Here is a 25,958-nt window from a genome sequence, read left to right as displayed (position 1 = left end):
GGCCCCCCCCCCAGGTTTTTAGGGGGGACCCAAAATCCTTTCTCCCCCCCGCCCCCCAATTTGCTTACGTCTTTAATCTGGACGGTGAACTCCTTCTCCTCGTGCCGCAGGCGGGTGTAAGGGGGGGGTTCGGAAGTGGGGGGCGGCGGGGGGGGGCAGCGGGGGGGCGGGGGAGGGTTCGGGGTACCCCCCTGGGGCCCCCCCCAAATTCTTCCGACGGCCATTTGCCCGACAGCACCGCTTGGCACACCAGGTCCAGCCGGCGGATCAGGGCTCGGTCCTGGTTTTGGGGGGGGGGCAAAAATAAATTTGGGGGGGGGCCCACAGAGATTTTGGGGGGGGCTGAGGGATTTGGGGGGACCCCCCCTTGAAATTTTTGGGGGGGTTCCGGACCCCTCAGGGTTCCCCCCAAAATTTAGGGGGTCTCGAAGGGGGTGCCCCCTGCCCCCAGTTCTTTCTGCATGAAGACAAAATGGGGGGGGGGGCACCCAAATTCAGGGGCTACCACAAATTTGGGGGGGGCACAGAAATTTGGGGGGGGGTGTGGAGGGATTTGGGGGACCCCCCCTTGACATTTTGGGGGGAGGTTCCGGACCCCTCAGGGGTCCCCCCAAAATTTGGGGGGGTCTCTAAGGGGCAGCCCCCCCTCCCCACTTCTTTCTAATACGAAAATTGGGGGGAGCAGCCAAATTCAGGGGGCTACCACAAATTTGGGGGGGGCACAGAAATTTGGGGGGGCTGAGGGATTTGGGGGACCCCCCTTGACATTTCTGGGGGGGGGTCCGGACCCCTCAGGGGTCCCTCCAATTTTGGGGGGGGTCTCTAAGGGGCCAGCCCCCCAACTTCTTTCTAAATAAGAAGAAAATTGGGGGGGGCAGCCAAATTCAGGGGGCTACCACAGATTTGGGGGAGGCCACAGAAATTTGGGGAGGGGGCAGAGGGATTTGGGGGACCCTCTTGACATTTTTTGGGGGGTTCTGGACCCCTCAGGGGTCCCCCCAAAATTTGGGGGGGGTCTCTAAGGGGCTGCCCCCCACCTCAAGTCCTGTCTGGGATGAACACATAAATTTGGGGGGGACATAAATTTTGGGGGGGCTACTAGAAATTTGGGGGGGGGCACAGAAATTTGAGGGGGGCAAAGGGATTTAGGGACCCCCCTCGAAATTTCGGGGGGGGTCCGGACCCCTCAGGGGTCCCCCCCAAAATGTGGGGGGGTCTCTAAGGTGCCCCCCCCCCCCCCAGGTTTCGGCTCACCTTGGGCCACTCGTGGAGGTGGCGGGGGGCTGGGGGGGGCCCCGGGGGGGGGCCCGGGGGGGGCCCTGGGGATCCCCCCTCGCCGGAGGGGGGGGGCGACTCCTCTTCCTCCTCCTCTTCCTCCTCCTCCTCTTCCTCCTCCTCCTCCTCCTCCTCCTCCTCTTCCTCCTCCGCCCGCAGGAGGGCTCCGCACCTGGGGGAGGGTTAAAAGGGGGGGGGGGGGGGGGGGGGGCGCGTTTTAGGGGGGGATTTGGGGGACCCCCCCCCAAGGAAGAAGGACCTGGGGGGGTCCCAAAAGGGTAGGGGGGTCCCCCAAAACCATGGGGGGGCCCAAAAGGGTGGGGGGGGTCCCCAAAACCATGGGGGGGGTCCCTAAAAGGGTGCAGGGGGTCTTAGAAGGGTTGGGGGGGGGGGGGGGAGCTGAATGGATTTGGGGGGTCCCACAGAGATTTGGGGGTCCCCCAAGGATTTGGGGCATCCTACAAGATTTTGGGGGGGATCTTCAAATATTTGGGGGATCCTGCTGTGATTTGGGGGGGTCCTACATGGATTTGGGGGGGCCCACCGGGTTTTAGGGGGGGGTCTTACAAGATTTAGGGGGTCCCCCAAGGATTTTGGGGGGTCCCACTGGGATTTTTGGGGGTCCCACTGGGATTTTGGGGGGTCCCACATGGATTGGGGGGGGTCCCACATGGATTGGGGGGGGTCCCACATGGATTTTGGGGGGATGCTACAAGGATTTTTGGGGGGGTCCTAGAAGATTTAAGGGGTCCCACCAGGATTTTGGGGGCTCCCACCAGGATTTTTGGGGGGCTCCTACAAGATTTGGGGAGTCCCACGAGGATCTGGGGGGCTCCTGCAAGATTTTGGGGGTCCCACCAGGATTTTTGGGGGTCCTACAAGAATTTTTGGGGGTCCCATGAGGATTTTGGGGGGGTCCTAGAAGATTTGGGGGGTCCCACCAGGATTTTGGGGGGGTCCCACCAGGATTTTTAGGGGTCCTAGAAGATTTAAGGGGTCCTCCAGGATTTGGGAGGGTCCCACCAGGATCTGGGGGCCCCTACAAGATTTTGGGGGTCCCACCAGGATTTTGGGTGGTCCTAGAAGATTTAAGGGGTCCCACCAGGATTTTGGGTGGGTCCCACCAGGATTTTGGGGGGTTCTAGAAGATGGATTTTGGGGGGGTTCTAGAAGATTTAAGGGATCCCACCAGGATTTGGGGGGGTCCCACACGATTTTGGGGGTCCCACCAGGATTTTGGGTGGGTTCCACCAGGATTTAGGGGGGGTCCTAGAAGATTTAAGGAGTCCCACCAGGATCTGGGGGGCTTCAACAAGAATTTTTGGGGTCCCCCCAGGATTTTGGGGGGTCCCCGCTCACCCCTATCCTCCTCGCTATCTTCCTCGCAGGACGACGACTCGGAACCGGACGCCGAGAGCTTCTCCAAGTCGGAATCTTCATCCTCGGTGGGCGGCGCCGGCGGCGCGGGCCCCCCGAGGACGTTCTGGGGCGTCGGCGGCATCGCCGGCGGCGTCGGCACGGGCGCCCCGCCCGCCTCGGCTCGCAGGTAACGCCAGCGGGCGGCGGCGAAGGAGAACTCGGGGTCGCCCAAGATGGCGCTTTCGGGGTGCGCCAAGCCGTGGCGCGCCGCCCCGCGCAGGAGCTCGCCGTCGTGGTGACCCCGTTGCCACCACGGCGGGAGGTCGGGCCCGGGCGGGGGGCACAAGGCCAAGCGGGCGGGGAGGAGCGGGTGCCGCAGGACCTGCTCGCGCAGGAGGCGCAGGAGGGACAACCGGCGCAGGCCTCGGGAAGCTCGGACGGCCGAGACGGGCGAGACGGGGATGGAAGGATCCGGAGGTTCTGGAGAAGGAGAGAGAAGGGGGTTGGAAGGGAGCGGTGGGGTGGGCAACGGCATTGGGTGGGTCAACGGCACCCTTGGCGTGGTCAAGGCCACCCTTGGGGGGGGTCAACGGCACCCTTGGGGGGGTGAAGGCCACCCTTGGGTTGGTCAATGCCCTTGGGTTGGTCAACGGCACCCTTGGGGTGGTGAAGGCCACCCTTGGGGGGGTCAATGGCACCCTTGGGGGGGTCAATGGCACCCCTTGGGGGGGTCAATGGCACCCTTGGGGGGGGTCAATGCCAATGTTGGGGTGGTCAACGGCACCCTTGGGGTGGTGAAGGCCACCCTTGGGTTGGTCAATGCCCTTGGGTTGGTCAACAGCACCCTTGGGGGGGTCAACAGCACCCTTGGGGGGGTCAACAGCACCCTTGGGTTGGTCAAGGCCACCGTTGGGGTGAGTCAACGGCATCGTTGGGGTGGTCAACGGTATTGGGTGGGTCAATGCCAACGTTGGGGTGGTCAACAGCACCCTTGGGGTGGTCAGTGGCGTTGGGTTGGTCAAGGCCACCGTTGGGTTGGTCAAGGCCACCGTTGGGTTGGTCAATGGCATTGGGTGGGTCAATGGCATCATTGGGGTGGGCAACGGCATTGGGTGGGGCAATGCCAACGTTGGGGTGGGCAACACCATCACTGGGTTGGTCAACAGCATTGGGTTGGTCAATGCCACCGTTGGGTTGGGCAACGGGCATTGTTGGGTTGGGCAAGGCCACTGGATGGGTCAATGCCACCGTTGGGTTGGTCAATGTGATTGGGTGGCTCAATGCCACCATTGGGTTGGGCAACGCCACCGTTGGGTGATGTTGACTCCATTGAGGCTAACAGCCCCATAGGGATGTCCCCAAACCCCTGGAGATGCCCTCAAACCCATAAGGAGCTCCATATCTCCATGGGGACATCCCCAAACCCCCCCGGAGATGCCCTCAAACCCCCCGGAGATGCCCTCAAACCCCATACGGAGCTCCGTAGCTCCATGGGGACATCCCCAACCTCCTGGAGATGTCCTCAACCCCCCAGAGATGCCCTCAACCCCCATGGAGATGTCCCCAAACCCCACAGAGATGCCCTCAAACCCATAAGGAGCTCTGTATCTCCATGGGGACGTTGCCAACCCCATAGGGACGTCGCCAACCCCCCCGGAGATGCCCTCAAACCCCCTGGAGATGCCCTCAAACCCATAAGGAGCTCCATATCTCCATGGGGACATCCCCAAACCCCCCGGAGATGCCCTCAAACCCCATAAGGAGCTCCGCATCTCCATGGCGATGTCCTCAAACCCCCCCGGAGATGTCCCCAAACCCCCCCGGAGATGCCCTTAAACCCCATAGGGAGCTTCGTATCTCCATGGCGATGCCCCCAACCTCCTGGAGATGTCTTCAACCCCCATGGAGATGTCCCCAACCCCCATGGAGATGTCCCCAAACCCCACAGAGATGCCCTCAAACCCATAAGGAGCTCTATATCTCCATAGGGATGTCCCCAACCCCATAGGGATGTCCCCAAACCCCATACGGAGCTCCGTATCTCCATGGGGACATCCCCAACCTCATGAGAAGGTCCTCAACTCCGTTGGGAGCCCCCCCCTCAGTTTTGGGGTGTCCCCCCGCCCCGCCACCTACCGTCTCCGGGAGCGGGCGGCAGGCGGCAAACCTGCCGGCACATGGCGACGAAACCGTGGAAAAATTTGGTGAGGTTTTCATCCGTCTTCTTCTCCAACCTGGCCAAGGTACGGAAACGACCCCACCGGAAGCGCCCGGCCTCGGGATCGAACTCCACCCCGAACGTAGAGGCCACCCGATAAAAATCCGCCTGTTCCCGCCGGGTCCACCTGCACCCCAAAAAAAAATAGAGGTCGTCTTCAGGGGTGCTGCACCCCGAAAATCCAGGTGAGCTTCCTTGCACCCCCAAAATCCGGCGGGTGAGGTCGCTGCAGCCCCAAATCCTGGCCAGGGCCTCGCCACGGGGCAAAAACGCAGGGATGGGGGAGCCTGCACCCCAAAATGGCCGGAGGTGGGGGTGCTGCACCCCCGAAAGAGCGCTTTTGGGGGACCCGCGGCCGGAAAGAAGGGATGGCGGGGGGGCTGAAGGGGAAAATGGTGGGGATGGGGTCCCTGCACCCCAAAAATCTGCTGCACGGGGTTCCCAGCACCCCAAAACCTCCCTGCATGGGCTCCCGGCACCCCAAAATGTCCCCACATGGGCTCCCAGCACCCCAAAACCCCCCTGCAGAGGGCCCTGGCACCCCAAAACTCCCCAGCACCCCACAACTCATCTTCACAGGCCCCTGGCACCCCAAAACCTTCCTGCATGGGCTCCCGGCACCCCAAAACTCATCTTCACAGGCCCCGGCACCCCAAAACTCCCCACATGGATTCCCAGCACCCCAAAACTCACCTACACAGACTCCCAGCACCCCAAAAACCTCCCCGCACAGGCTCCCAGCACCCCAAAACTCATTTTCACAGGCCCCGGCACCCCAAAACTCACCTACACGGGCTCCCAGCACCCCAAAACTCACCTACACGGGCTCCCAGCACCCCAAAACACAGCTGCAGAGGCCCTTGGCACCCCAAAACCTACCTGCACGGGCTCCCAGCACCCCAAAACCTCCCTGTACGGGCTCCCAGCACCCCAAAACTCATCTTCACAGGCCCTTGGCACCCCAAACCCCCCCTGTACGGGCTCCCAGCACCCCAAAACTCATCTTCACAGGCCCCAGCACCCCAAAACTCACCTACACGGGCTCCCAGCACCCCAAAACTCACCTACATGGGCTCCCAGCACCCCAAAACACAGCTGCAGAGGCCCTTGGCACCCCAAAACCTCCCCGTACGGGCTCCCAGCACCCCAAAACTCATCTTCACAAGCCCTTGGCACCCCAAACCCCCCTGTACGGGCTCCCAGCACCCCAAAACTCATCTTCACAGGCCCCGGCACCCCAAAACTCACCTACACGGGCTCCCAGCACTCCAAAACACAGCTGCAGAGGCCCTTGGCACCCCAAAACCTACCTGCACGGCTTCCCAGCACCCCAAAACTCACCTGCATGGGCTCCCAGCACCCCAAAACCTCCCCGTACAGGCTCCCAGCACCCCAAAACTCATCTTCACAGGCCCTTGGCACCCCAACCCCCCCCCTTGCACGGGCTCCCAGCACCCCAAAATGCCCCTGCACAGGCTCCCAGCACCCCAAACCCCCCCGCATGGGCTCCCAGCACCCCAAAACTCACCTACACGGGCTCCCAGCACCCCAAACCCCCCCGCACGGGCTCCCAACACCCGACAAGCCCCCCGCAAAGCCCCTGGCCCCCCCAAACCCCCCGCCTCCTGCCCACCTCTGCTGCTTCTCCCTCCGCGCCATCTCCTTGAGCTTGCAGGCGGCTTCGCAGCGGCGCCGGCGCCGGTCTCCCCGCTCGGCCGCTTCCACCCGCAGCTGCTCCCGCTGGTAGGAACGCTGGCAGGCCGTGATCAGCCGGCGCAGCCGGGCCGTCAGCACCGAGCCCGGCGCCAGAAGGGTTGGCCCGGCTGGGGGGGCTGGCCTGGGGGGGGGGAAGAGGGTCAGGGGGGACCTATAGATCTCCCTGGGGACCTATGGGGACCTATAGATCTCCTTGGGGTCCTATGGGAACCTACAGATCTCCCTGGGGTCCTATGGGAACCTACAGATCTCCCTGGGGTCCTACAGATCTCGCTGGGGTCCTATGGGGACCTATAGATCACCCTGGGGATCTATAGATCTCCCCGGGGACCTATGGGGACCTACAGATCTCCCTGGGGTCCTATAGATCTCCCTGGGGTCCTATGGGGACCTATAGATCACCCTGGGGTCCTATGGGGTCCTATAGATCTTCCTGGGGTCCTATAGATCTCCCTGGGGTCCTATGGGGTCCTGTAGATCTCCCTGGGGTCCTACAGGGCTATAGAGCAGGGGGATCCTATAGGGATGGCGGTCCCTATGGGGTCGGGAGGGTCCTGGGGGGTCCCATGGGGACCTATAGATCTTCCTGGGGTCCTACAGATCTCCTTGGGGTCCTATGGGGACCTATAGATCTCCCTGGGGTCCCACAGGGCTATAGGGCAGGGGGATCCCATAGGGATGGGGGTTCCTATGGGGTTAGGAGGGGTCTTGGGGGGTCCTAAGTGCTTCCTTGGGGACCTATAGATCTCCCTGGGGTCCCACAGTGCTATAGGGCAGGGAGATCCTATAGGAATGGGGGTCCCTATGGGGAGAAGGGGCTGAGGGGCAGCCCCATAGGGTCCCACAGGGCTATAGGGCAGGGGGATCCTATGGGGATGGGGGGTTCTATGGGGAGAGAGGGGTCGGGGGGCTCCTACAGGCTCCCCCAGGGGTATCCTATGGGGCTGGGGGTCTCCCTAAGGGGCAGCCCTATAGGGGCTATAGGGCCGAGGAGCCCTATAGGGCCCTAGAGAGGCCCCGCCCCCCCTTACCTTCCTCCCCGTCCACCACCGAAATCTCCTCGTCCAGCAGCATCAGGGGGTCGGCCTGGGGGGGCGGGGGGGAGACATCAGGGTCACCCCCCAGCCCCCCCTAAATACTTTGGGGGTGCAGATTTAAGGTGGGGGGGCGGGGGGAGCCCCCTATAGATTTTGGGGGGGCGGGGGCCGGGGTGGGGGTGTTCCCCCCCCCCCCCCCCCCGCCGCCTTCTCCTCACCTCGTCGTCCACCTCCTTGGCCGTCCCCGGGAGGGGTTTGTACTCGGGGTCCTCGCAGTCTTTATCGAAATCCACGCTGTGGGGGGGACACGGGGGGGTTAAAGGGGGGGTCCCCCAAAAATCGAGCCCTTGCGCCCCCAAAAACGCCCCCCCGAGCCCCCCAAAGTCACCTCCCCCCCCAACTGGGTGCCTCAGCCTTTGGGGATTGAACTCATCCCAGCCACGCGCCGGTCGGTATTAGCATGGCGTGGTCATCATCGGCACCCCCAAAAACGGGGGGGCACCCTGAAAAGGGGCGGGGGCACCCCAAAACGCCCCAAAGAGGGGCTGGGGCACCCCTAAAAGGGGCTGGGGCACCCCAAATCACCCCAAGGAGAGGGTGGAGCACCCCAAAGAGAGGCTGGGGCACCCCAAAGACGGGTGGGGGCACCCCGAAATGCCCCAAAAAGGGGCTGGGGCACCCCAAATCGCCCCAAAGAGGGGCTGGGGCACCCCAAAGAGGGGTCGGGGCACCCCAAATCACCCCACAGTGGGGTCAGAGCACCCCATAGAGGGGCTGGAGCACCCCAAATAGGGGCTGGGGCACCCCAAAATGCCCCAAAGAGGGGTTGGGGCACCCAAAAAGGAGCTGGGGCACCCCAAAACACCCGAAAGTGGAGCTGGGGCACCCCAAAACACCCCATACTGGGGTCACGACACCCCAAAGAGGGGCTGGAGCACCCCAAAAAGATGGTGGGGCACCCCAAAGCACCCCAAAATGGGGCTGGGGCACCCCAAATCACCCCTGAGAGGGGCTGGGGCACCCCATACAGGGGCTGGGGCACCCCAAAGCACCCCAGAACAGAGCTGGGGCACCCCAAATCACCCCCAAGAGGGGCCGGGGCACCCCAAATGTGGGGGGGATCCCCCAAAACTCACCCTTCCCCGACATCCAAGCGCTGCTCGGCAGCGATAGCCTTCTCGTCGGGGCGGCCGGCTTTCTCCAAAAAGCAGAGCGCGGGGTCGGCGCGCATGGTGTTGTATTTCTCGTAGCCTGCTCCCCGAAAACAGCGACCAAACCCAAAAAATAAAACCGGGGTGGGGGGCACGCTGTCACGACCCCAATTCTGCCAGGTTTCACCCCAAAATCGGCTCCCCCCCCCACCCCCCAGCAGCGACATACCGTGTTTGAAGACACCGATGAGGAGGGATTTGTCGGCTTCGGCGTCCCACCAAGCCGTCGGCACCTCCAGCTGCTCCACCAGCGGGAACCAAATATCGACCTCGCTGTTGGAGGGGGGGGGGAAAATGGGGGGTTTGGGGGGTCAGGGGTACCCCAAAGTGGGGCTGCGGGGGGCTGGAGTGGGGCTGGGGGGTCAGGGACCCCCCAAAGCGGGACTGGAGAACTTCAAAGGCCACCAAAATGGGGCTGGAGCATCGCAAAGTGGGGCTCGGACCCCGCTAAATCACCCCAAAGTGGGGCTGGGGCACCCCAAAATGGGGCTGGAGCACCCCAAAATGGGGCTGGAGCACCTCAAACCACCTCATAGTGGGGCTGGAGCACCCCAAAGTGGGGCTGGGGCACCCTAAGACACCCCAAAGTTGGGCTGGAGCACCCCAAACCACCCCAAAATGGGGCTAGGACACCCCTGAGAAGGGCTGGAGCACCCCAAAATGGGGCTGGAGCACCCCAAAACATCCCAAAGAGGAGCTGGAGCACCTCAACCCCTCCCAGAAAGAGGCTGGAGCACCCCAAAATGGGGCTGGAGCACCCCAAGGAGACCCTGGAGCACCCCACGGAGACCCCAAAGAGGGGTTGGGGCACCCTAGGACGCCCCAAAGAGGGTCTGGAGCACCTCAACCCACCTCATAGCGGAGCTGAAGCACCCCAAGACACCCCAAAGAGGGGCTGGAGCACCCCAAAATGGGGCTGGAGCACCCCAAGGAGACCCCAAAGAGGGGTTGGGGCACCCTAGGATGCCCCAAAGAGGGTCTGGAGCACCTCAAACCACCTCACAGTGGGGCTGGAGCACCCCAAGACACCCCAAAGAGGGGCTGGAGCTCCTCAACCCCTCCCAGAAAGGGGCTGGAGCACCCCAAGGAGAACCTGGAGCACCTCAAACTACCCGGACGTTGGGCTGGAACACCCCAAGATACCCCAAAGAGGGCTTGGAGCACCTCAAACCACCTCACAGTGGGGCTGGAGCACCCCAAGACGCCCCAAGGAGGCCCTGGAGCACCTCAAACCACCTCACAGTGGGGCTGGAACACCCCAAAACACCTCAAAGAGGGGCTGGAGCACCCCAAAGAGGGGCTGGAGCACCCCAAACCACCTCAAAGAGGGTCTGGAGCACCCCAAAATGGGGCTGGAGCACCCCAAAGAGACCCTGGAGCACCCCAAACCACCTCAAAGAGGGGCTGGAGCACCCCAAAATGGGGCTGGGGCACCCCAAAGAGACCCTGGAGCACCCCACGGAAGGTTCTGCGGACTCACCTGGCCACCGCCCCCCGCCAGCACCTTCTCCGCCTGGTCCCCGATCACCTCCTGCCGCAGGTAGTAGAGCATCCGCACCCTCAGGAGAACCCTGGGAGGTTGGTGGGACGGGGCGGTCAACCAAAACCAAGCCACGGGGCGGGGAGAAGTTTGGGAGGGGGACGCCAGGGGACCCGCCAGAAGATGTCAACCCACTTGTTGCATTGGTGCTTGAGGTGCTTCTTGTAGCTCTCGTCTTGGAAGAGGGTGTCGGGGTTGTACTTGCGGATCCACTCGGCTTTGTGGACGTCGAAGGTGCTTTGGGATTTGATCTTCTTCCCCTTACGACCTCGAGGAACCGGGATGGAAAGTCCTGGAGAAAAGCGGTAAAAGAAGGAGAAAAAAGCGTCAACGTGGGACCTCAAGAGGTCCCCGCTTGTCCCCAAGTTCCTGTAGACCCTCACCCGAGTGGTTTTGGAGCTCCTTGGCCTTGCCGTTCTCGGTGGGGCTGATGAGGTCCCAGATGAAGCCTTTGATGTTCTCATCGCCTCGGTAGTGGAGCAGACAGTAGACCAAGATGGCGCGGCAGATGGTCTCCACGTCTCGCTCCGAAAGCCGTCGCTTGAACCGTCCGTGGGACAGGATCTCCCGCCATCGGCCCCAGCTGGTGGTGGTGGGTGGTAGAAGACGGCATCAGTGGCCGGGGAGGTCCTTGGCCGGCGTTTCCCCACCTCCCAGCATCCACCTCCACCAAATATCTCCTTGGGGTTGCCACCAGAGTAGAGCTGGACTTGGGTTTTGGTCTGTTCTCTCCCCAAAGCATCTGCTGGTGGTTGCCACGGCAGCAGAGCTGGATCTAGACTTGGTCTCCTCTCCCACCCCAGTATCTGCTCATGGTGGCCACCACAAAAGACCTGGGCTTGATCTGCTTTCTCCACCAAGCATCTGCTCATGGTTTCCACCACAACAAAGCTGGACCTGGACTTGGTCTCCTCTCCCACCCCAGTATCTGCTCATGGTGGCCACCACGAAAGACCTGCTTTGCTCTCTCCACCAAGTATCTGCTCGTGGTGGCCACCACAAAAGACCTGGGCTTGATCTGCTTTCCCCACCAAGCATCTGCTCATGGTTTCCACCACAACAGAGCTGGATCTGGACTTGGTCTCCTCTCCCACCCAAGCATCTGCTCATGGTGGCCACTAGAGAAGACCTGCTTTGCTCTCTCCAACAAGCATCTGCTCATGGTGGCCACCACAGCAGAGCTGGGGCTTGTCTGCTCTCCTCCAATCATCTGCTGATGGTGGCCACCACAAAAGACCTGGGCTTGATCTGCTTTCTCCACCAAGCATCTGCTCATGGTTTCCACCACAACAAAGCTGGACCTGGACTTGGTCTCCTCTCCCACCCCAGTATCTGCTCATGGTGGCCACCACAAAAGACCTGCTTTGCTCTCTCCACCAAGTATCTGCTCATGGTGGCCACCACAGCAGAGCTGGACCGGGACTTGGTCTTCTCTCCCACCCAAGTATCTGCTCATGGTGGCCACCACAGCAGAGCTGGGGCTTGTCTGCTCTCCTCCAAGCATCTACTCATGGTAGCCACCACAAAAGATCTGCTTTGCTCTCTCCACCAAGCACCTGTTCATGGTGGCCACCAAAACACAGCTGGGCTTGATCTGCTTTCTCCACCAAGTATCTGCTCATGGTGGCCACCACAGCAGAGCTGGACCGGGACTTGGTCTCCTCTCCCACCCAATTATCTGCTCATGGTGGCCACCAGAGAAGACCTGCTTTGCTCTCTCCACCAAGTATCTGCTCATGGTGGCCACCAGAAAAGACATGCTTTGCTTTCTCCGCTAAGCATCTACTCATGGTTGCCACCAAAACAGAGCTGGACCCAGACTTGGTCTCCTCTCCCACCCAAGTATCTTCTCCTGGTTGCCACCACAGCAGAGCTGGACCTCCCCTACTCCCTCCCCCAAGAACCTCCCCGTGGTTGCCACCAGAGCAAAGCTGGACCCAAACCCGTCCCTCACCCGTAGACCAGGAGATGTTTCTCCACCCGGAAGCAGTCGGTGCGGCCGTAGGCGTGGTGCAAGGCGTGGTGGTGACGGTCGTGGCGACGGGACCGAGGTCTTTCTTCGTCCTCGCTCTCCAGGTCCGAAAACTCCACCAGGTCGTCATCCCGAAGCGTGCTGAAGTGTCGCGTCTGCTTGCGCACCCGGGGCGTGTCGATCACCAGGTTGTTCTGGACGCCGGGATGGAGAAGGAGAAGATCGATGGGGATGGAGAAGATCGGTGGGACGCTGCCCCACGTCAGCTCCCCGCCCCACGCCACCCCAGCCCCACGGTTCTCCCCTCCAACCTTGCTGTTCAGCAGATCCAGGTCCAGGTCGGCTTTCTTGGCCCACTTCTGCCAGAAGTTCGGATCATCCAAAGCGATGTCGGTGCGGTTTTCGGAAGCCACAAAGCTCGCCTAGGGTTGGGTGAGGAGTTGGAGGACCTTCACGGACACCTCCGAGGTGGGACACGCGTCCCCCTCAACGGCGGGAAGAGCGGGCGGAGGTACCTTGGCGAAGGTGGAACCCTTCCCCTCGCTCTCGATGGTGATGGTGGTGGTGCGGCGCAGCAAGATCTGGTCTATGTCCTCCTCGCAGAACTTGGAGCCTTCGTCGTCCTCTTCCATGATGGCCGCGTAGGCCCCCTTGCGCAGCAGGTCCTCGATCTCCTTTTTGGAGAACTGCTGGATCTGCCGGGAAGGGGGATAAGAGGGGTGAGCGTGGGGCGAGGCAGGCAGCCAAGGCCCCGTCCCAAACCACCCCCGAACCCCGTGTTCCTCAAGATTAGGGTCTTCACAACGTGGTTCTCTTGGAAGACCCCATCCTTGTGGTCTTCACTCCCTGTTTCCCTTGGAAGACCTCATTCCCAAGATCTTCACCCCCCGTTTCTCTTGGAAGACCTCATTCCCAAGATCTTCATGCCCCATTTCCCTTGGTAGACCCCATCCGTGTGGTCTTCACACCCTGTTTCCCTTGGAAGACCCCATCCCTGTGGTCTTCACCCCTCATTTCCCTTGGAAGAGCTCATTCCCAACATCTTCACGCCCCATTTCCCTTGGTAGATCCCATCCCCATGATCTTCACGCCCCATTTCCCTTGGTTGACCCCATCCCCGTGATCTTCACGCCCCATTTGCCTTGGAAGATCCCATTCCCAGCATCTTCACGCCCCGTTTCCCTTGGAAGACGTCATCCCTGTGGTCTTCATGCCTCATTTCCCTTGGAAGATCCCATTCCCAAGATCTTCACGCCCCATTTCTCTTGGAAGATCCCCGTGATCTTCACGTCCCGTTTCCCTTGGAAGACCCCATCCCTGTGGTCTTCATGTCCTGTTTCCGTTGGATGATCCCATCCCCATGGCCTTCACGCCCCGTTTCCCTTGGAAGACCCCATCCCTGTGGCCTTCACGTCCCGTTTCCCTTAGAAGACCTCATCCCAAGACCTTCACGCCCCGTTTCCCTCGGAAGAACCCTTACCCCCGCGATGTTGCCCTCGCGCCCGCTCATGGACTGCAGCACGGCCTTGTCGAGCCCCAACTTGAGGCTGGCCTTATCGAACATCTCCCGCTCGTAGGAGTTACGCGTGATGAGGCGGTACACCTTCACCGCCTTGCTCTGCCCGATCCGGTGGCACCGCGCTTGAGCCTGGAGGAAGATGATGGTGGGTCAGGCGAAGTTGGAGACGAGGTGACGCCAAGGTGCACAGTGGTGGGGTGGAGCTGGCGGTTACCTGGAGGTCGTTTTGGGGGTTCCAATCGGAATCGAAGATGATGCAGGTGTCGGCGGCGGTGAGGTTGATGCCCAGGCCGCCCGCCCGCGTGCAGAGGAGGAAGACGAAGCGATCCGAGTCGGGTTTGCTGAAGCGGTCGATGGCAGCTTGCCGTAGGTTGCCCCGTACCCGTCCATCGATCCGCTCGTAGAGGTACCTACGGGGTCAAGGAGAACCGCGTTCGGGGAAGGGCACGAGGGTGTCCCACCCCGGGCCACCCGTCGCCCCACCTCTCACCTCTTCTGGATGAGGTAGTCCTCCAAGATGTCGAGGCATCGCACCATCTGGGAGAAGATGAGCACCTTGTGACCGCCGGCTTTCAGCTTGGGCAGCAGCTTGTCGATGAGCACCAGCTTGCCGGCCGAGCGGACCATGGCCTGGAGGTGGAAGTCGTGGGGGACGTGGTGGTGGCAAGATTCCCGAAATTCGGCCAAGATCTTCTCCTCCGCGCCTGTCGGGTTGGGGACGGGACCGTCAGCGGGGTGGCGCGTGAGATCTTCGAGAGACACCCCGCCGCCAAAGCAAGAACTCGAGGGGCAGCGAAACCCAACTAGACGAGCTGGAGGAGGTCCTCCATCGCAACATTGAGCCCGCCAAGCGGCTCGACGGAGGTCGGGGAAGAGAAACCCCAAATCCAAGAGGCCACCAAGTGGAAGAAAGGGCAAGGCCAGGAGAAGCAGGGACACCCCGCCACGCCCTCGCCCAGCCCTGGTTCCTCACCGTTGATGAGGTAGGGGTGGTTGCAACACTTGCGCAGCTCCATCATGGTGTTCAGCAGGTTGGGCATGTTGGTGTGACCGGCGCCTTTGGAGAGGAAGGAGAAGTTCTTCTCCAAGATGGCCCGGTAGTATTTTTTCTGAATATTGGTCAACTCCACCTCAATGATGGTCTCCTGCTTGGGCGCCAGGTTCTTCTCCACGTCCTCCTTCAACCGACGGAGCATCATGGGCTTGAGAATGGCCTGGAGCTTCTGCACCTGCGGGTGGGAGCAGCGGGGAGAAGTCACCGCCGGTCGGGTAGGACCCAGATGGCCGGGGAAGGGTGCGGGGTCCTCCCGATGTCCTCACCTGCTCCTCCGTCTTGAGGTCCCCAAAATCCTTGAGGAACTCTGCTTCAGAAGGGAACTGGGAGGGCTCCAGGAAGTGCAGGAGGCTGAAGAGCTCTTCCACCGTGTTTTGGAGCGGGGTGCCCGTCAAGAGGACTTTGTGTTCCTGATGACCAAGGGGTGCAGAACATTAGGGTTTGGGGTGGGGTAGGCATGGGACATGCCCAAACATCTCCAGACACAACCAAGACCCCACGCGCACCTTCAGGACCATCCCTTGGGGCGTGGGACACTCCCAAACATCTCCACATGCAACCAAGACTCCTCCACACACCTCAGGACCATCCCTTGGGGCGTGGGACACTCCCAAACGTCTCCAGATGCAACCAAGACCCCACACACGCCTTCAGGACCATCCCTTGGGGCGTGGGACACTCCCAAACGTCTCCAGATGCAACCAAGACCCCACACACGCCTTCAGGACCATCCCTTGGGGCGTGGGACGTGCCCAAACATCTCCAGACGCGACCAAGACCCTACGCACACCTTCAGGACCATCCCTTGGGGCGTGGGACATTCCCAAACATCTCCAGACGCGACCAAGACCCTACGCACACCTTCAGGACCATCCCCTGGGTGTGGGACATTCCCAAACATCTCCAGATACAACCAAGACCCCACGCACACCTTGAGGAAACCCCGCTCTGCCCCACGGAGAAGAGTTGGGGTCTCCCCGTCCCCTATCCCTTTCTCCACCCCGCGTCTCACCAAGTCCATGTGCTTGAGGCTGTCGAGCAACTTGCAGTTGCGGTTCTTCAGGCGGTGAGCCTCGTCGATGATGACGCACCGCCACTCGATCTCCCGCAGCTCGGGGCAGTCGGAGAGGATCATCTCGAAGGTGGTGATGAGAGCGTCGAATTTGTAGGCTCCGGGGATGAGACGACCCTGGAGCGGGGATAAAAGGAGGGAAAGCGGCTCCGACCTCGCCCCCCAAAACTCGGGAAGAGGTTCTTAGGAAGGTCCGGAGGCCGAGAAGATCCAAAGCCACCCTACCCGCGAGTCCTTGCAGTACATCTCGTACTGTTGGATCATTTGCCGGGAGGCCAAGCTACCGTGGTAGACGATGCTGTTCATCTCCGTCCAGGTATTAAACTCCCGCTCCCAATTGGTGATGGTGGAAAGCGGGGCGATGACCAAGAAAGGACCGCGGATACCGACGTTGTAGACCTCTTGCAAGAAGGCGATGGACTGGATGGTCTTGCCCAAGCCCATCTCGTCGGCCAGGATGCAGTTCTGCCTGCGGGGAGGCGAAGGAGGCGGCCGGTTGGCGGTTGGGAGCGGTGGCAACGTCCCCTTGCGCGTCCCCCGCATCCCGTTCCGCCACTCGCCTGTTGTACCAGTTGAAGAGCAACCAGTTGACCCCTTCCAGTTGATATTCGCGCAGCTGGTTGTGGTTTTTGTATTCGTGGGAGAGCTCCAGCTTCTTCCAGGAACCGGCTTGAGGACGGGGCTGGGGGGGAGAAAGGGAAGGGATGGAGACGCCGTCGGGATTGCGGAAAATTGGGGGGGGGGAACGCGGGGAGGCGGGAGAGGACACGGCCGCTCACCAAACGCTTGAGTTCCGGGTGCCGGGCTTGGATACGTTTGAATTCCCCGATTTTCCCCTCGTCTACATCCTCCTTGAGCTCCCAAGTGCTGTCTTCGTAGGGTAAGGAGCACCACTTCACCAGGTAGTAGACCACCGGCTGCACCCAACGGTGGGGGACAGACAAAAAAAAGGGGGTGTCGCTGACGGGGAACGCCATTTTTGGGGACGGGATGGGGGTTCCACCGCTGCCCCGTCCTCACCTCCCCGTTGTCCTTGTCGACGCTGTGGGACTCGTCCAAGATGCGGTCCACCTCCACGTAGTCGGGGTTGAAAGGTTCTTCGTCCTTCGGGGGAAGACGTGAGCGGTCTCCCCGAACCCCCAAGCCCGCCCCGAAACCCTTCCCCGCTCGCCCAAAACCAGCACCTCGTGGAAAAAGTGTCGCATCTGAGTCATCTTCGTCTTGAAACGCTTCAGCTTCTGGTGGATCCTCTTGTCCTTCTCCAGCTGGTCGATGGTGGCCCACTCGCAGTGGAGGTAGGAGCTGCGGGTGGGGACAAAGCGTCACGTCCACGTGGCAAAGCCCCGCCCCGTCCCGGTGAAGCTATTTGGGGGTCAGTAAAGCCGTTTTCAAGCAACGCGGGGTGCAAAAAAAACAAAACAAAACAAAAAAATCCTCCTTCGAGCTCCACCCCTTTGTAGAAGCGTCAACGAGTCGTCCCCGCTCACGGCGGCGAGCGTGGGGCTGACCCGCGCGCCCCTCCGTTGGGTTTGCGGAGCTCAACCCGACGTGGCGGCCCGCCGAGGAGCCCGCCGACGGGTGGCAGGGGTCCAAACGTGCCCTTGACCCAAGGGGCCGCCCCGCACCCATCATCTGGCCACCTACTAGTTTTTGTACTTGACGAAAAACTCCTCCGACTCGATCAACTGCCCCGACGGAAGCTGCGGAAAACCAGGCGGGACGTTAGCATGGGCAAAATGCCGGTAAAAGACGCCCCCCGCCGCTGCCACGGGGGTCCCTCACCTCCTTCTTCACCACCCTCATGGAGAGGACCTTGTCCACGATGGCCGCGTCCTCCTCGCTGGGGTTTTCCTGGACACGGAGAAAAGAAAAGATGAAGATGATGGTGGAAGAAAATGGAAAAAGGAGAGGAAGACCGCGGTGGATGCCACGAAGGGCATCCAAGGTGACAAAGTCAAGACCCTCACCACAAAAAACTGCATGGAAGGCAACGTCTCGCCCTCCGGCTCCGGTTCCGGGGCAGGAGGCTGCGGGACAGGGAGCTGCTCCGGTCGGACCGGCCCCGTCACATCCAGCTCTTCGTCCTCCTCATCGTCAGTGATCTTGATGTCCAAATCTTCGGTGTACTTCTTACGCTTGACTTGCCGATTGGACCGCCGCTTCTGGAAGGGGAAAAGGGGACGGGATGCGGCCCCACCCCGTGCCGAAACGGCGCGGACCCCTGCCGGCAGCGTCTCTGTACCTGCACGCTGGTTTCTTCTTCCTCCCGCGGCGACTGGGCCGGCATCACCTCGGCGTCCGAGTTGTCGGAAGAGGCATTGCGCTTCCGTTTCTTCCCCACCACCGGCGTGATGGTGCTAACAGGGCGAGGTGGGACGTTAGGAGGGTGGAGACGGATGGACAGACGCCTTCTCCGGGGGTTTACTCCGAGGCCAAGGGTTGGGGGACAACGAGGGACCAAGGGTTGGGGGACAACAAAGACCTTGGCCACAATGGGACCAGGGTTGGGGGACAACAAGGACCAACGGTTGGGGGATGAGGACAAAGGTTGGGGGACAACGAGGGACCAAGAGCTGGGTAATCAAGACCAAGGTTGGGTGACAACGAAGACCTTGGCCACAGCAGGGACCAAAGTTGGGTGACAACGAAGACCAAGGTTGAGGGACACCAAAGACCTTGGCCACAATGGGACCAGGGTTGGGGGACAACGAGGACCAAGGGTTGGGGGACAACGAGACACCAACGGCAAGAGGGACCAAGGGTTGGGCAACGAAGGCCAAGGTTGGGTGACAACAAAGACCTTGACCACAGTAGGGACCAAAGTTGGGTGACAATGGAGACCCAAGGTTGGGGGACAATGAGGACCAAGGGCTGGGGGACAACGAGGGACCAAGGGCTGGGGGACAACGAAGACCTTGGCCACAGTGGGGACCAAAGTTGGGGGACAACGAGAGACCAAGGTTGGAGGACACTGAAGACCTTGGGCGCAATGGGACCAAGGTTGCGTGACAACGAGGGACCAAGGGCTGGGGGACGACGAGGGACCAAGGGTTGGGCAATGAAGACCAAGGTTGGATGACAACGAAGACCTTGGCCACAGTGGGACCAAGGGTTGGGGGGCAACAAGAACCAAGGGTTGGGGGACAAGAACCACGGGCAAGAGGGACTGAGGGTTGGGGGACAACGAGGGACCAAGGGCTGGGCAATGGAGACCAAGGGCTGGGGGACAACGTGGGACCAAGGGCTGCGGGACAACGAAGACCTTGACCACAGTGGGACCAAGGTTGGGTGACAACAAGAACCAAGGGTTGGGGGACAACAAGAACCACGGGCAAGAGGGACTGAGGGTTGGGGGACAACGAGGGACCAAGGGTTGGGCAACGAAGACCAAGGTTGGGTGACACCACAGACCCTGGGGGCAATGGGACCATGGTTGGGGGACAACAAGAACCAAGGGTTAGGGGACAACGAGGGACCAAGGGTTGGGCAATGAAGACCAAGGTTGGGTGACAACACAGACCCTGGGCGCAATGGGACCAAGGGCTGGGGGACAACCAAGACCTTGGGCGCAATGGGACCAAGGTTGGGTGACAACGACGACCAAGGTTGGGCAACAACGGAAACCAAGCTTGGGTGACAACGCCGAGCAAATTTGGGCGACAACGCCAGGCCCGCCCCAACGAGGACGCGCACCCCCGGCCAGACCCCTCCCGCCTCAATTTGGGTGCAAACCCCCGGGGTTTTTTCTGGGCGCCGAGATCTCACCTGGGTTTGCTGCGCCCTTTGCTCTTGCCGGAGCCACCTTGACCCTTGCCCTTCCGGGGTCTTTCCTCCTTGGGTCCCCCGCGTTCGCTGGCACCTTTCCGCCGCCGTTTGCGTTCACCTTCCTCCTCGGGCCGGACGCTGGGGAGTTCGTCCTCGTTGAGGACGCGGGGAATGTTCTGCTCGCCCCGAGCTCGGGCGCGGGCGATGGCCTCGGCGACGATGCGGTTGGCTTTCTCTTGTTTCTTCTGGTGCTCTAATTTACGGCTCTCCTCCGAGGCGCCCCGCGAGCCAGGGGTGGCCAGCGCGGCCACCTCGCTGCTGCTCAGCACCTTCACCACCGACAGACCGGGAGAACCGCCCTGAGATGAGCCGGCCTGAGGGGAGAGAGGAAAAATCGGGGTGGCACCAAGGGTGGGCGCAAGGGGAGCAAGGGCGGGCGCCAACGGCGGGGACCAAGGTTGGGGACAACGGCGGGGTCAAGAGTTTCACCCCGTTTTGGTGCTTGGTTGAATCCAACGGGTGCAGCATCAAGATCATGGCTTGGGTGCAACGGGACCAAAATTGGGTGCAACGGGACCAAGACCATGGGTTGGGCGTAAGTGGGGGTCAAAATTGGGTGCAATGGGACCAAAACTGGGTACAAAACCAACGCCAAGGTGGGGTGCAGCGCCAAGACCACAGGTTGGGTGCAACTCGGGGTCAAAGTTGGGTGCAATGGGACCAAAATTGGGTGCAGCACCAAGACCGTGGGTCAGGTGCGAGTAGGGACCAAAACTGGGTGCAATGGGAACAATGCCAAGGTTGGGTGCAGCGCCAAGACCATGGGTTGGGTGCAACAGGGGGGTGAAAATTGGGTGCAATGGGACCAAAATTGGGTGCAAACCCAATGCCAAGGATGGGTGCAGCATCAAAACCATGGGTTGGGCGCAAGTGGGGTCAAAATTGGGTGCAATGGGACCAAGGTTGGGTGCAGCACCAAGAGTATGGGTTGGGTGTGAGTAGGGGTCAAAATTGGGAGCAATGGGACCAAAACTGGGTGCAAAACCAATGCCAAGGTTGGGTGCAGCATCAAAACCATGGGTTGGGCGCAAGCAGGGGTCAAAATTGGGTGCAATGGGACCAAAATTGGGTGCAATGGGACCAAAATTGGGTGCAAAACCAACACCAAGGTTGGGTGCAGCACCAAGACCATGGGTTGGGTGCAAGTGGGGGTCAAAATTGGGTGCAATGGGACCAAGGTTGGGTGCAGCACCAAGACCGTGGGTTGGGTGCGAGTAGGGGTCAAAATTGGGTGCAATAGGACCAAAATTGGGTGCAAAACCAACGCCAAGGTTGGGTGCAGCACCAAGACCATGGGTTGGGTGCAAGTGGGGGTCAAAATTGGGTGCAACGAGACCAAGGTTGGGTGCAATCAGACCAAAGTTGGGTGCAGCACCAAGACCATGGGTTGGGCGCAAAGCAGGAGTCAAAACTGGGTGCGATGGAACCAAAATTGGGTGCAGCACCAAGACCGTGGGTTGGGTGAAGTAGGGGTCAAAATTGGGTGCAATGGGACCAAAACTGGGTGCAAAACCAACACCAAAGTTGGGTGCAGCATCAAAACCATGGGTTGGGTGCAAATGGGGGTCAACGTTGGGTGCAATGGGACCAAAATTGGGTGCAGCACCAAGACCATGGGTTGGGCACAAGTGGGGGTCAAAATTGGGTGCAATGGGACCAAAATTGGGTGCAATGGGACCAAAATTGGGTGCAGCATCAAAACCATGCGTTGGGCGCAAGTGGGGGTCAAAATTGGATGCAATGGGACCAAAATTGGGTGGAATGGGACCAAAATGGGTGCAGCATCAAAACCATGTGTTGGGCGCAAGCGGGGGTCAAAATTGGGTGCAATGGGACCAAAATGGGGTGCAGAACCAACGCCAAGGTTGGGTGCAGCACCAAGACCGTGGGTTGGGCGCAAGTGGGGTCAAAATTGGGTGCAATGAGACCAAAATTGGGTGCAGCACCAAGACCATGGGTTGGGCGCAAGCGGGGGTCAAAATTGGGTGCAATGGGACCAAAATTGGGTGCAATGGGACCAACGCCAAGGTTGGGTGCAGTGCCAAGGGCATGGGTTGGGCACAAGTGGGGGTCAAAATTGGGTGCAATCAGACCAAAGTTGGGTGCACCACCAAGACCATGGGTTGGGCGCAAAGCAGGGGTCATAATTGGGTGCAATGGGACCAAAATTGGGTACAACGGGGTGGCAGGGTTGGATGCAACACCCAAACCTAGCCTGGGTCCAACGCGGCCAAGTTTGGGCGCACCGGAGACCAAGATCTGGGCGCAACGCCGGGACAAAAGCTTGGGTGCAACCAAAACCAAGAGTTGGACCCGAGGGTTGGGTACGACGGCTACCGCGGTTGGTCGCGACCACCCTAAGGAGAGCACCCAGTGACACCCAGCCCCCCCAGAACCGGCACCGACGCTCACCTGGGGTTGCAGCACCACCTTCAACGGCACCGTCAACCTCTGCCCTGTGCTCCCCACCACCTGCGGCACCGAGGAAACGGCCACGGGTGCTGGCTGCCCGCCGGCGCCGGCGGGTTGTTGGAGGAGTTGGATTTTTTGGGGGGCTCCCGGTTGGCCGGCGGGAGGTTGTTGAACTTGGAGTTGGATGGTGACCACCTTGGCGGGTTGCCCCGGCGTCCCTTTGGCTTGACCGAGGGCCAATTGGTTGCCCTGCAACACGATCTTGCCCGGCAAACTACCCAAAACCACGTGGCGTTGGCCGGGAGGAGCGCTACCGCCCGGCGGCTGTTGCAACACCAGCGTGATGCGTTTCGATTCGCCCTAGAGGAAAGAAGAGGCGGGGTCAGCACGAGAATGAGGAGATGGGGACCTTTAGGGACACCCTGGGAGGTGACCTTGACCCACAGGAGCTCGGGGACGGCACTATGGGTTGGTGACCCCGGCTTTGAGGATCTCAAGGACTTTGGAGACCCCAGTTTTGGGAGGTGGCCCCAACCTTGAGGACCTCAAGGACTTTGGGGACCCCACTTTTGGGAACTGACCCCAACCTCAAAGACCCCAAGGACTTTGCGGACCCCACTTTTGAGAGGTGGCCCCAACCTCAGAGATCTCAAGGACTTTGGGGACCCCACTTTTGGGAGGTGACCCCAACCCTGAGGACCTCAGGGACTTTGGGGATCCTGCTATGGGGAGATAACCTTGACTTTGCGGACCCCCACCACTCCACCCCAAGCTGCCCAGTGCCAAAAAAACCCAAAAAACCTTGACTCTTGGAGACCACCACCACCCTGTCCTGAAGACCCCAACCTCGTGGACGCCCACCACCCCGCCCTGAGACCCCCAGCCCCAAAGACCTCAACCCCAAAGACATGGACTTGACTTTGGGGACCCCCACCACTTCACGCCAAGCCCCCCAACCCCAAAGACGTGAACTTGACTTTGGGGACCCCCACCACTTCACGCCGAGCCCTCCAACCCCAAGGACATGAACTTGACTTTGGGGACCCCCACCACCCCACTCCAAGACCCCCAACCCCAAAAAACCCAACTCCAGGAGATATCCTTAACCTCTGGAGACCACCACCACCTTGTCCTGAAGACCCCAACCCCATGGACGCCCACCACCCCACCCCGAGCCCCCCAACCCCAAAGACCTCAACCCCAAAGACACGAACTTGACTTTGGGGACCCCCACCACTTCACGCCGAGCCCTCCAACCCCAAGGACATGAACTTGACTTTGGGGACCCCCACCACCCCACTCCAAGACCCCCAACCTCAAAAAACCCAACTCCAGGAGATAACCTTGACCCTTGGAGACCCCCACCACCCTGTCCTGAAGACCCCAACCCCATGGACGCCCACCACCCCACCCCGAGACCCCCAGCCCCAAAGACCTCAACCCCAAAGACATGGACTTGACTTTGGGGACCCCCACCACTTCACGCCGAGCCCCCCAACCCCAAACACCTCAACCCCAAGGACATGAACTTGACTTTGAGGACCCCCACCACCCCACTCCAAGACCCCCAACCCCAAAAAACCCCACTCCAGGAGATATCCTTAACCTCTGGAGACCACCACCACCTTGTCCTGAAGACCCCAACCCCATGGACGCCCACCACCCCACCCCGAGCCCCCCAACCCCAAAGACCTCAACCCCAAAGACACGAACTTGACTTTGGGGACCCCCACCACTTCACGCCGAGCACCCCAACCCCAAAGACCCCAACCCCAAGGACATGAACTTGACTTTGGGGACCCCCACCACCCCACCCCAAGCCCCCCCACACCAAAAAACCCAACTCCACGAGATGACCTTGACCTCTGGAGACCCCAACCCCACAGACCCCAACGCCAGGGACTCCCCCAACCCCGGAACCGCCCCCCCCAAGACGCCCCCCACCCCCTCGTCACCTGCGCCGGCGCCGACGTGAGGGTGACGGCGGGTTTTAGGGGGGTCCCGGCCCCCCCGGCCTTGACGGGTTGCAACACCAATTGCTTGACGGGTCTTCCCGGTTGAACCAATCGGTGAACGGTAGCGGCGGGGGTGGTTCCGGCGGCCCCCCCGGTTCCGGCGGGGGTCACTTTCCCCGTTAAAACGGTGGCGGCGTTACCGGTAACGATGGAAACGCCGGGTCGAAGTTGCGGGGTGCCGGTTAAAACTTTGGCGAAAGTCACTTTCCCCCCGTTGGGGGTCGTCCCCCCCGCCCGGGGAAGGGACGGCGGGAGATTGGGGGGGCCCCCCCGCCGGCATCGCCCCCCCCGGGGGGGCTTTGAGGATGACGATTTTGGGGGGTTGAGGGACCCCCGACGATGAGGAAGGGGCGGGGGGCAAGGCGGTGGCCACCCCCATGAAGGGGTTGCCTTGGCTGAGGACCTCTTGGTCAGGGGGGAGTTGGGGTTGAGGGGGGTCCGGGGGGTTTTGGGGGGGTAAAGGATCTTCTGGGGGGGGGCCGGGGGGTTCTGGGGGGGCTGAAGGGGGTTGGGGGGGGTCTAAAGCCCCCGATAAACCCAAAGCTTCTTCGATGGGGTCGTGGGAGGCGGGGGCGAAGGTTTCGTCCGTCAGGGGATCGAGGCCGAAAAGATTGGGGTCGTCGAAGAGGTCCATGATGGGGTCGGCCATTTTGGGGGGGGTCAAAAGGGGGGGGAGGGGGGGTTTAGGGGTCCCCTCCCCCCCTGGAAAGGGGGGGTTGGGGAAGGGGGGGGGCTCACGTCAGGCTTCGGGGGGAGGCGGGGGGGTCCGGACCTCTGGGCTGTGGGGGAGAAAAAAGAAAACCGAAAAAAATTAAGGAGGGGGTACCCCTTAACTTGGCACCCCCCCAAAAAACCAGCCCCCCCCAAACTCCCAGCCCCCCCAAATTGAGGCCTAGGACCCCCCCCAGCTCCATGGGTCCTATCCAGCCCCACAGACCCCCCCCCCCCAGTTCTATAAGTTGCCCTGCACCCCCAAACAAGGCCCCCCCCCAAGATTCTGTACCCCCAAACTCTGCCCCCCCCCTCCCCCGGGTCTGTAACCCCCAACTCTGCACACCCCCCTGCACCCCAAAACCTGCCCCCCAGGTTCTGCACCCCCAAACCTGACTCCCAAGACCCTGCAGCCCCCCTGCACCCCCAAACTTGACCCGCCAGCCTCTGCACCCCCAAACCTGACCCCCAACACTCTGCACCCCCAAAACCTGACCCCCCTCAGCCTCTGCACCCCCAAACATGACCCCCAGGTTCTGCACCCCCAAAACTTGACCCCCCCAGCCTCTGCACTCCCAAACCTGCCCCCCAAGACCCTGCACCCCCAAAACCTGACCCCCAAAACTCTGCAGCCCCCCGGAACCCCAAAACCTGACCCCCAGGCTCTGCACCCCCAAACCTGACCCCCCCAAGGCTCTGCACCCCCCCTGCACCCCCAAAACCTGATCCCCCCTCAGCCTCTGCACCCCCAAATCTGACTCCCAAGACCCTGCACCCCCAAAACCTGACCCCTAAGACCCCGCACCCCCCCTGCACCCCCAAAACGTGATCCCCCAGCCTCTGCACCCCCAAACCTGACCCCCAAGCTCTGCACCCCCCCTGCACCCCCAAACCTGACCCCCCCGGCTCTGCACCCCCCCTGCACCCCCAAACCTGATCCCCCAGGCTCTGCACCCCCAAACCGCCCCCCCCCTCAAATTCGGGGTCACCCCCCGCTAAATCTTGCGCCCCCCCTGCACCCC

General features: G+C 61.4%; 1 protein-coding gene across 1 annotated transcript in view; it reads right to left on the bottom strand.

The window, feature by feature from the left end:
- The window catches only part of CHD8 (chromodomain helicase DNA binding protein 8), a 28,887-nt gene extending 4,013 nt beyond the window's left edge, over positions 1–24,874 (bottom strand). Inside the window, exons 1-34 of the mRNA XM_075727325.1 lie at positions 24,483–24,874; positions 24,166–24,448; positions 22,211–22,570; positions 19,739–20,112; positions 18,216–18,330; positions 17,941–18,135; positions 17,756–17,824; positions 17,618–17,673; positions 17,158–17,275; positions 16,994–17,077; positions 16,753–16,890; positions 16,530–16,655; positions 16,199–16,438; positions 15,914–16,090; positions 15,168–15,311; positions 14,821–15,076; positions 14,338–14,551; positions 14,062–14,257; positions 13,809–13,976; positions 12,844–13,023; positions 12,640–12,750; positions 12,311–12,522; positions 10,740–10,939; positions 10,492–10,648; positions 10,297–10,387; positions 8,986–9,085; positions 8,742–8,856; positions 7,824–7,899; positions 7,600–7,654; positions 6,486–6,684; positions 4,771–4,979; positions 2,680–3,114; positions 1,255–1,283; positions 188–280 (exon numbers count right to left, since the gene is read on the bottom strand). Of these exons, the coding sequence (XP_075583440.1) occupies positions 188–280; positions 1,255–1,283; positions 2,680–3,114; positions 4,771–4,979; positions 6,486–6,684; positions 7,600–7,654; positions 7,824–7,899; positions 8,742–8,856; positions 8,986–9,085; positions 10,297–10,387; positions 10,492–10,648; positions 10,740–10,939; positions 12,311–12,522; positions 12,640–12,750; positions 12,844–13,023; positions 13,809–13,976; positions 14,062–14,257; positions 14,338–14,551; positions 14,821–15,076; positions 15,168–15,311; positions 15,914–16,090; positions 16,199–16,438; positions 16,530–16,655; positions 16,753–16,890; positions 16,994–17,077; positions 17,158–17,275; positions 17,618–17,673; positions 17,756–17,824; positions 17,941–18,135; positions 18,216–18,330; positions 19,739–20,112; positions 22,211–22,570; positions 24,166–24,448; positions 24,483–24,874 (5,967 nt within the window). The remainder of the gene's footprint in view (positions 1–187; positions 281–1,254; positions 1,284–2,679; positions 3,115–4,770; positions 4,980–6,485; positions 6,685–7,599; positions 7,655–7,823; positions 7,900–8,741; positions 8,857–8,985; positions 9,086–10,296; positions 10,388–10,491; positions 10,649–10,739; positions 10,940–12,310; positions 12,523–12,639; positions 12,751–12,843; positions 13,024–13,808; positions 13,977–14,061; positions 14,258–14,337; positions 14,552–14,820; positions 15,077–15,167; positions 15,312–15,913; positions 16,091–16,198; positions 16,439–16,529; positions 16,656–16,752; positions 16,891–16,993; positions 17,078–17,157; positions 17,276–17,617; positions 17,674–17,755; positions 17,825–17,940; positions 18,136–18,215; positions 18,331–19,738; positions 20,113–22,210; positions 22,571–24,165; positions 24,449–24,482) is intronic.
- Positions 24,875–25,958: the final 1,084 nt, after the last annotated feature.

The sequence above is a fragment of the Pelecanus crispus genome, unplaced genomic scaffold, assembly GCF_030463565.1.
Source record: "Pelecanus crispus isolate bPelCri1 unplaced genomic scaffold, bPelCri1.pri SCAFFOLD_127, whole genome shotgun sequence".
NCBI lineage: Eukaryota > Metazoa > Chordata > Aves > Pelecaniformes > Pelecanidae > Pelecanus > Pelecanus crispus.
The sequence above is the reverse complement of the archived record's forward strand: the minus strand, read 5'-3'. Positions and strand labels throughout refer to the sequence as shown.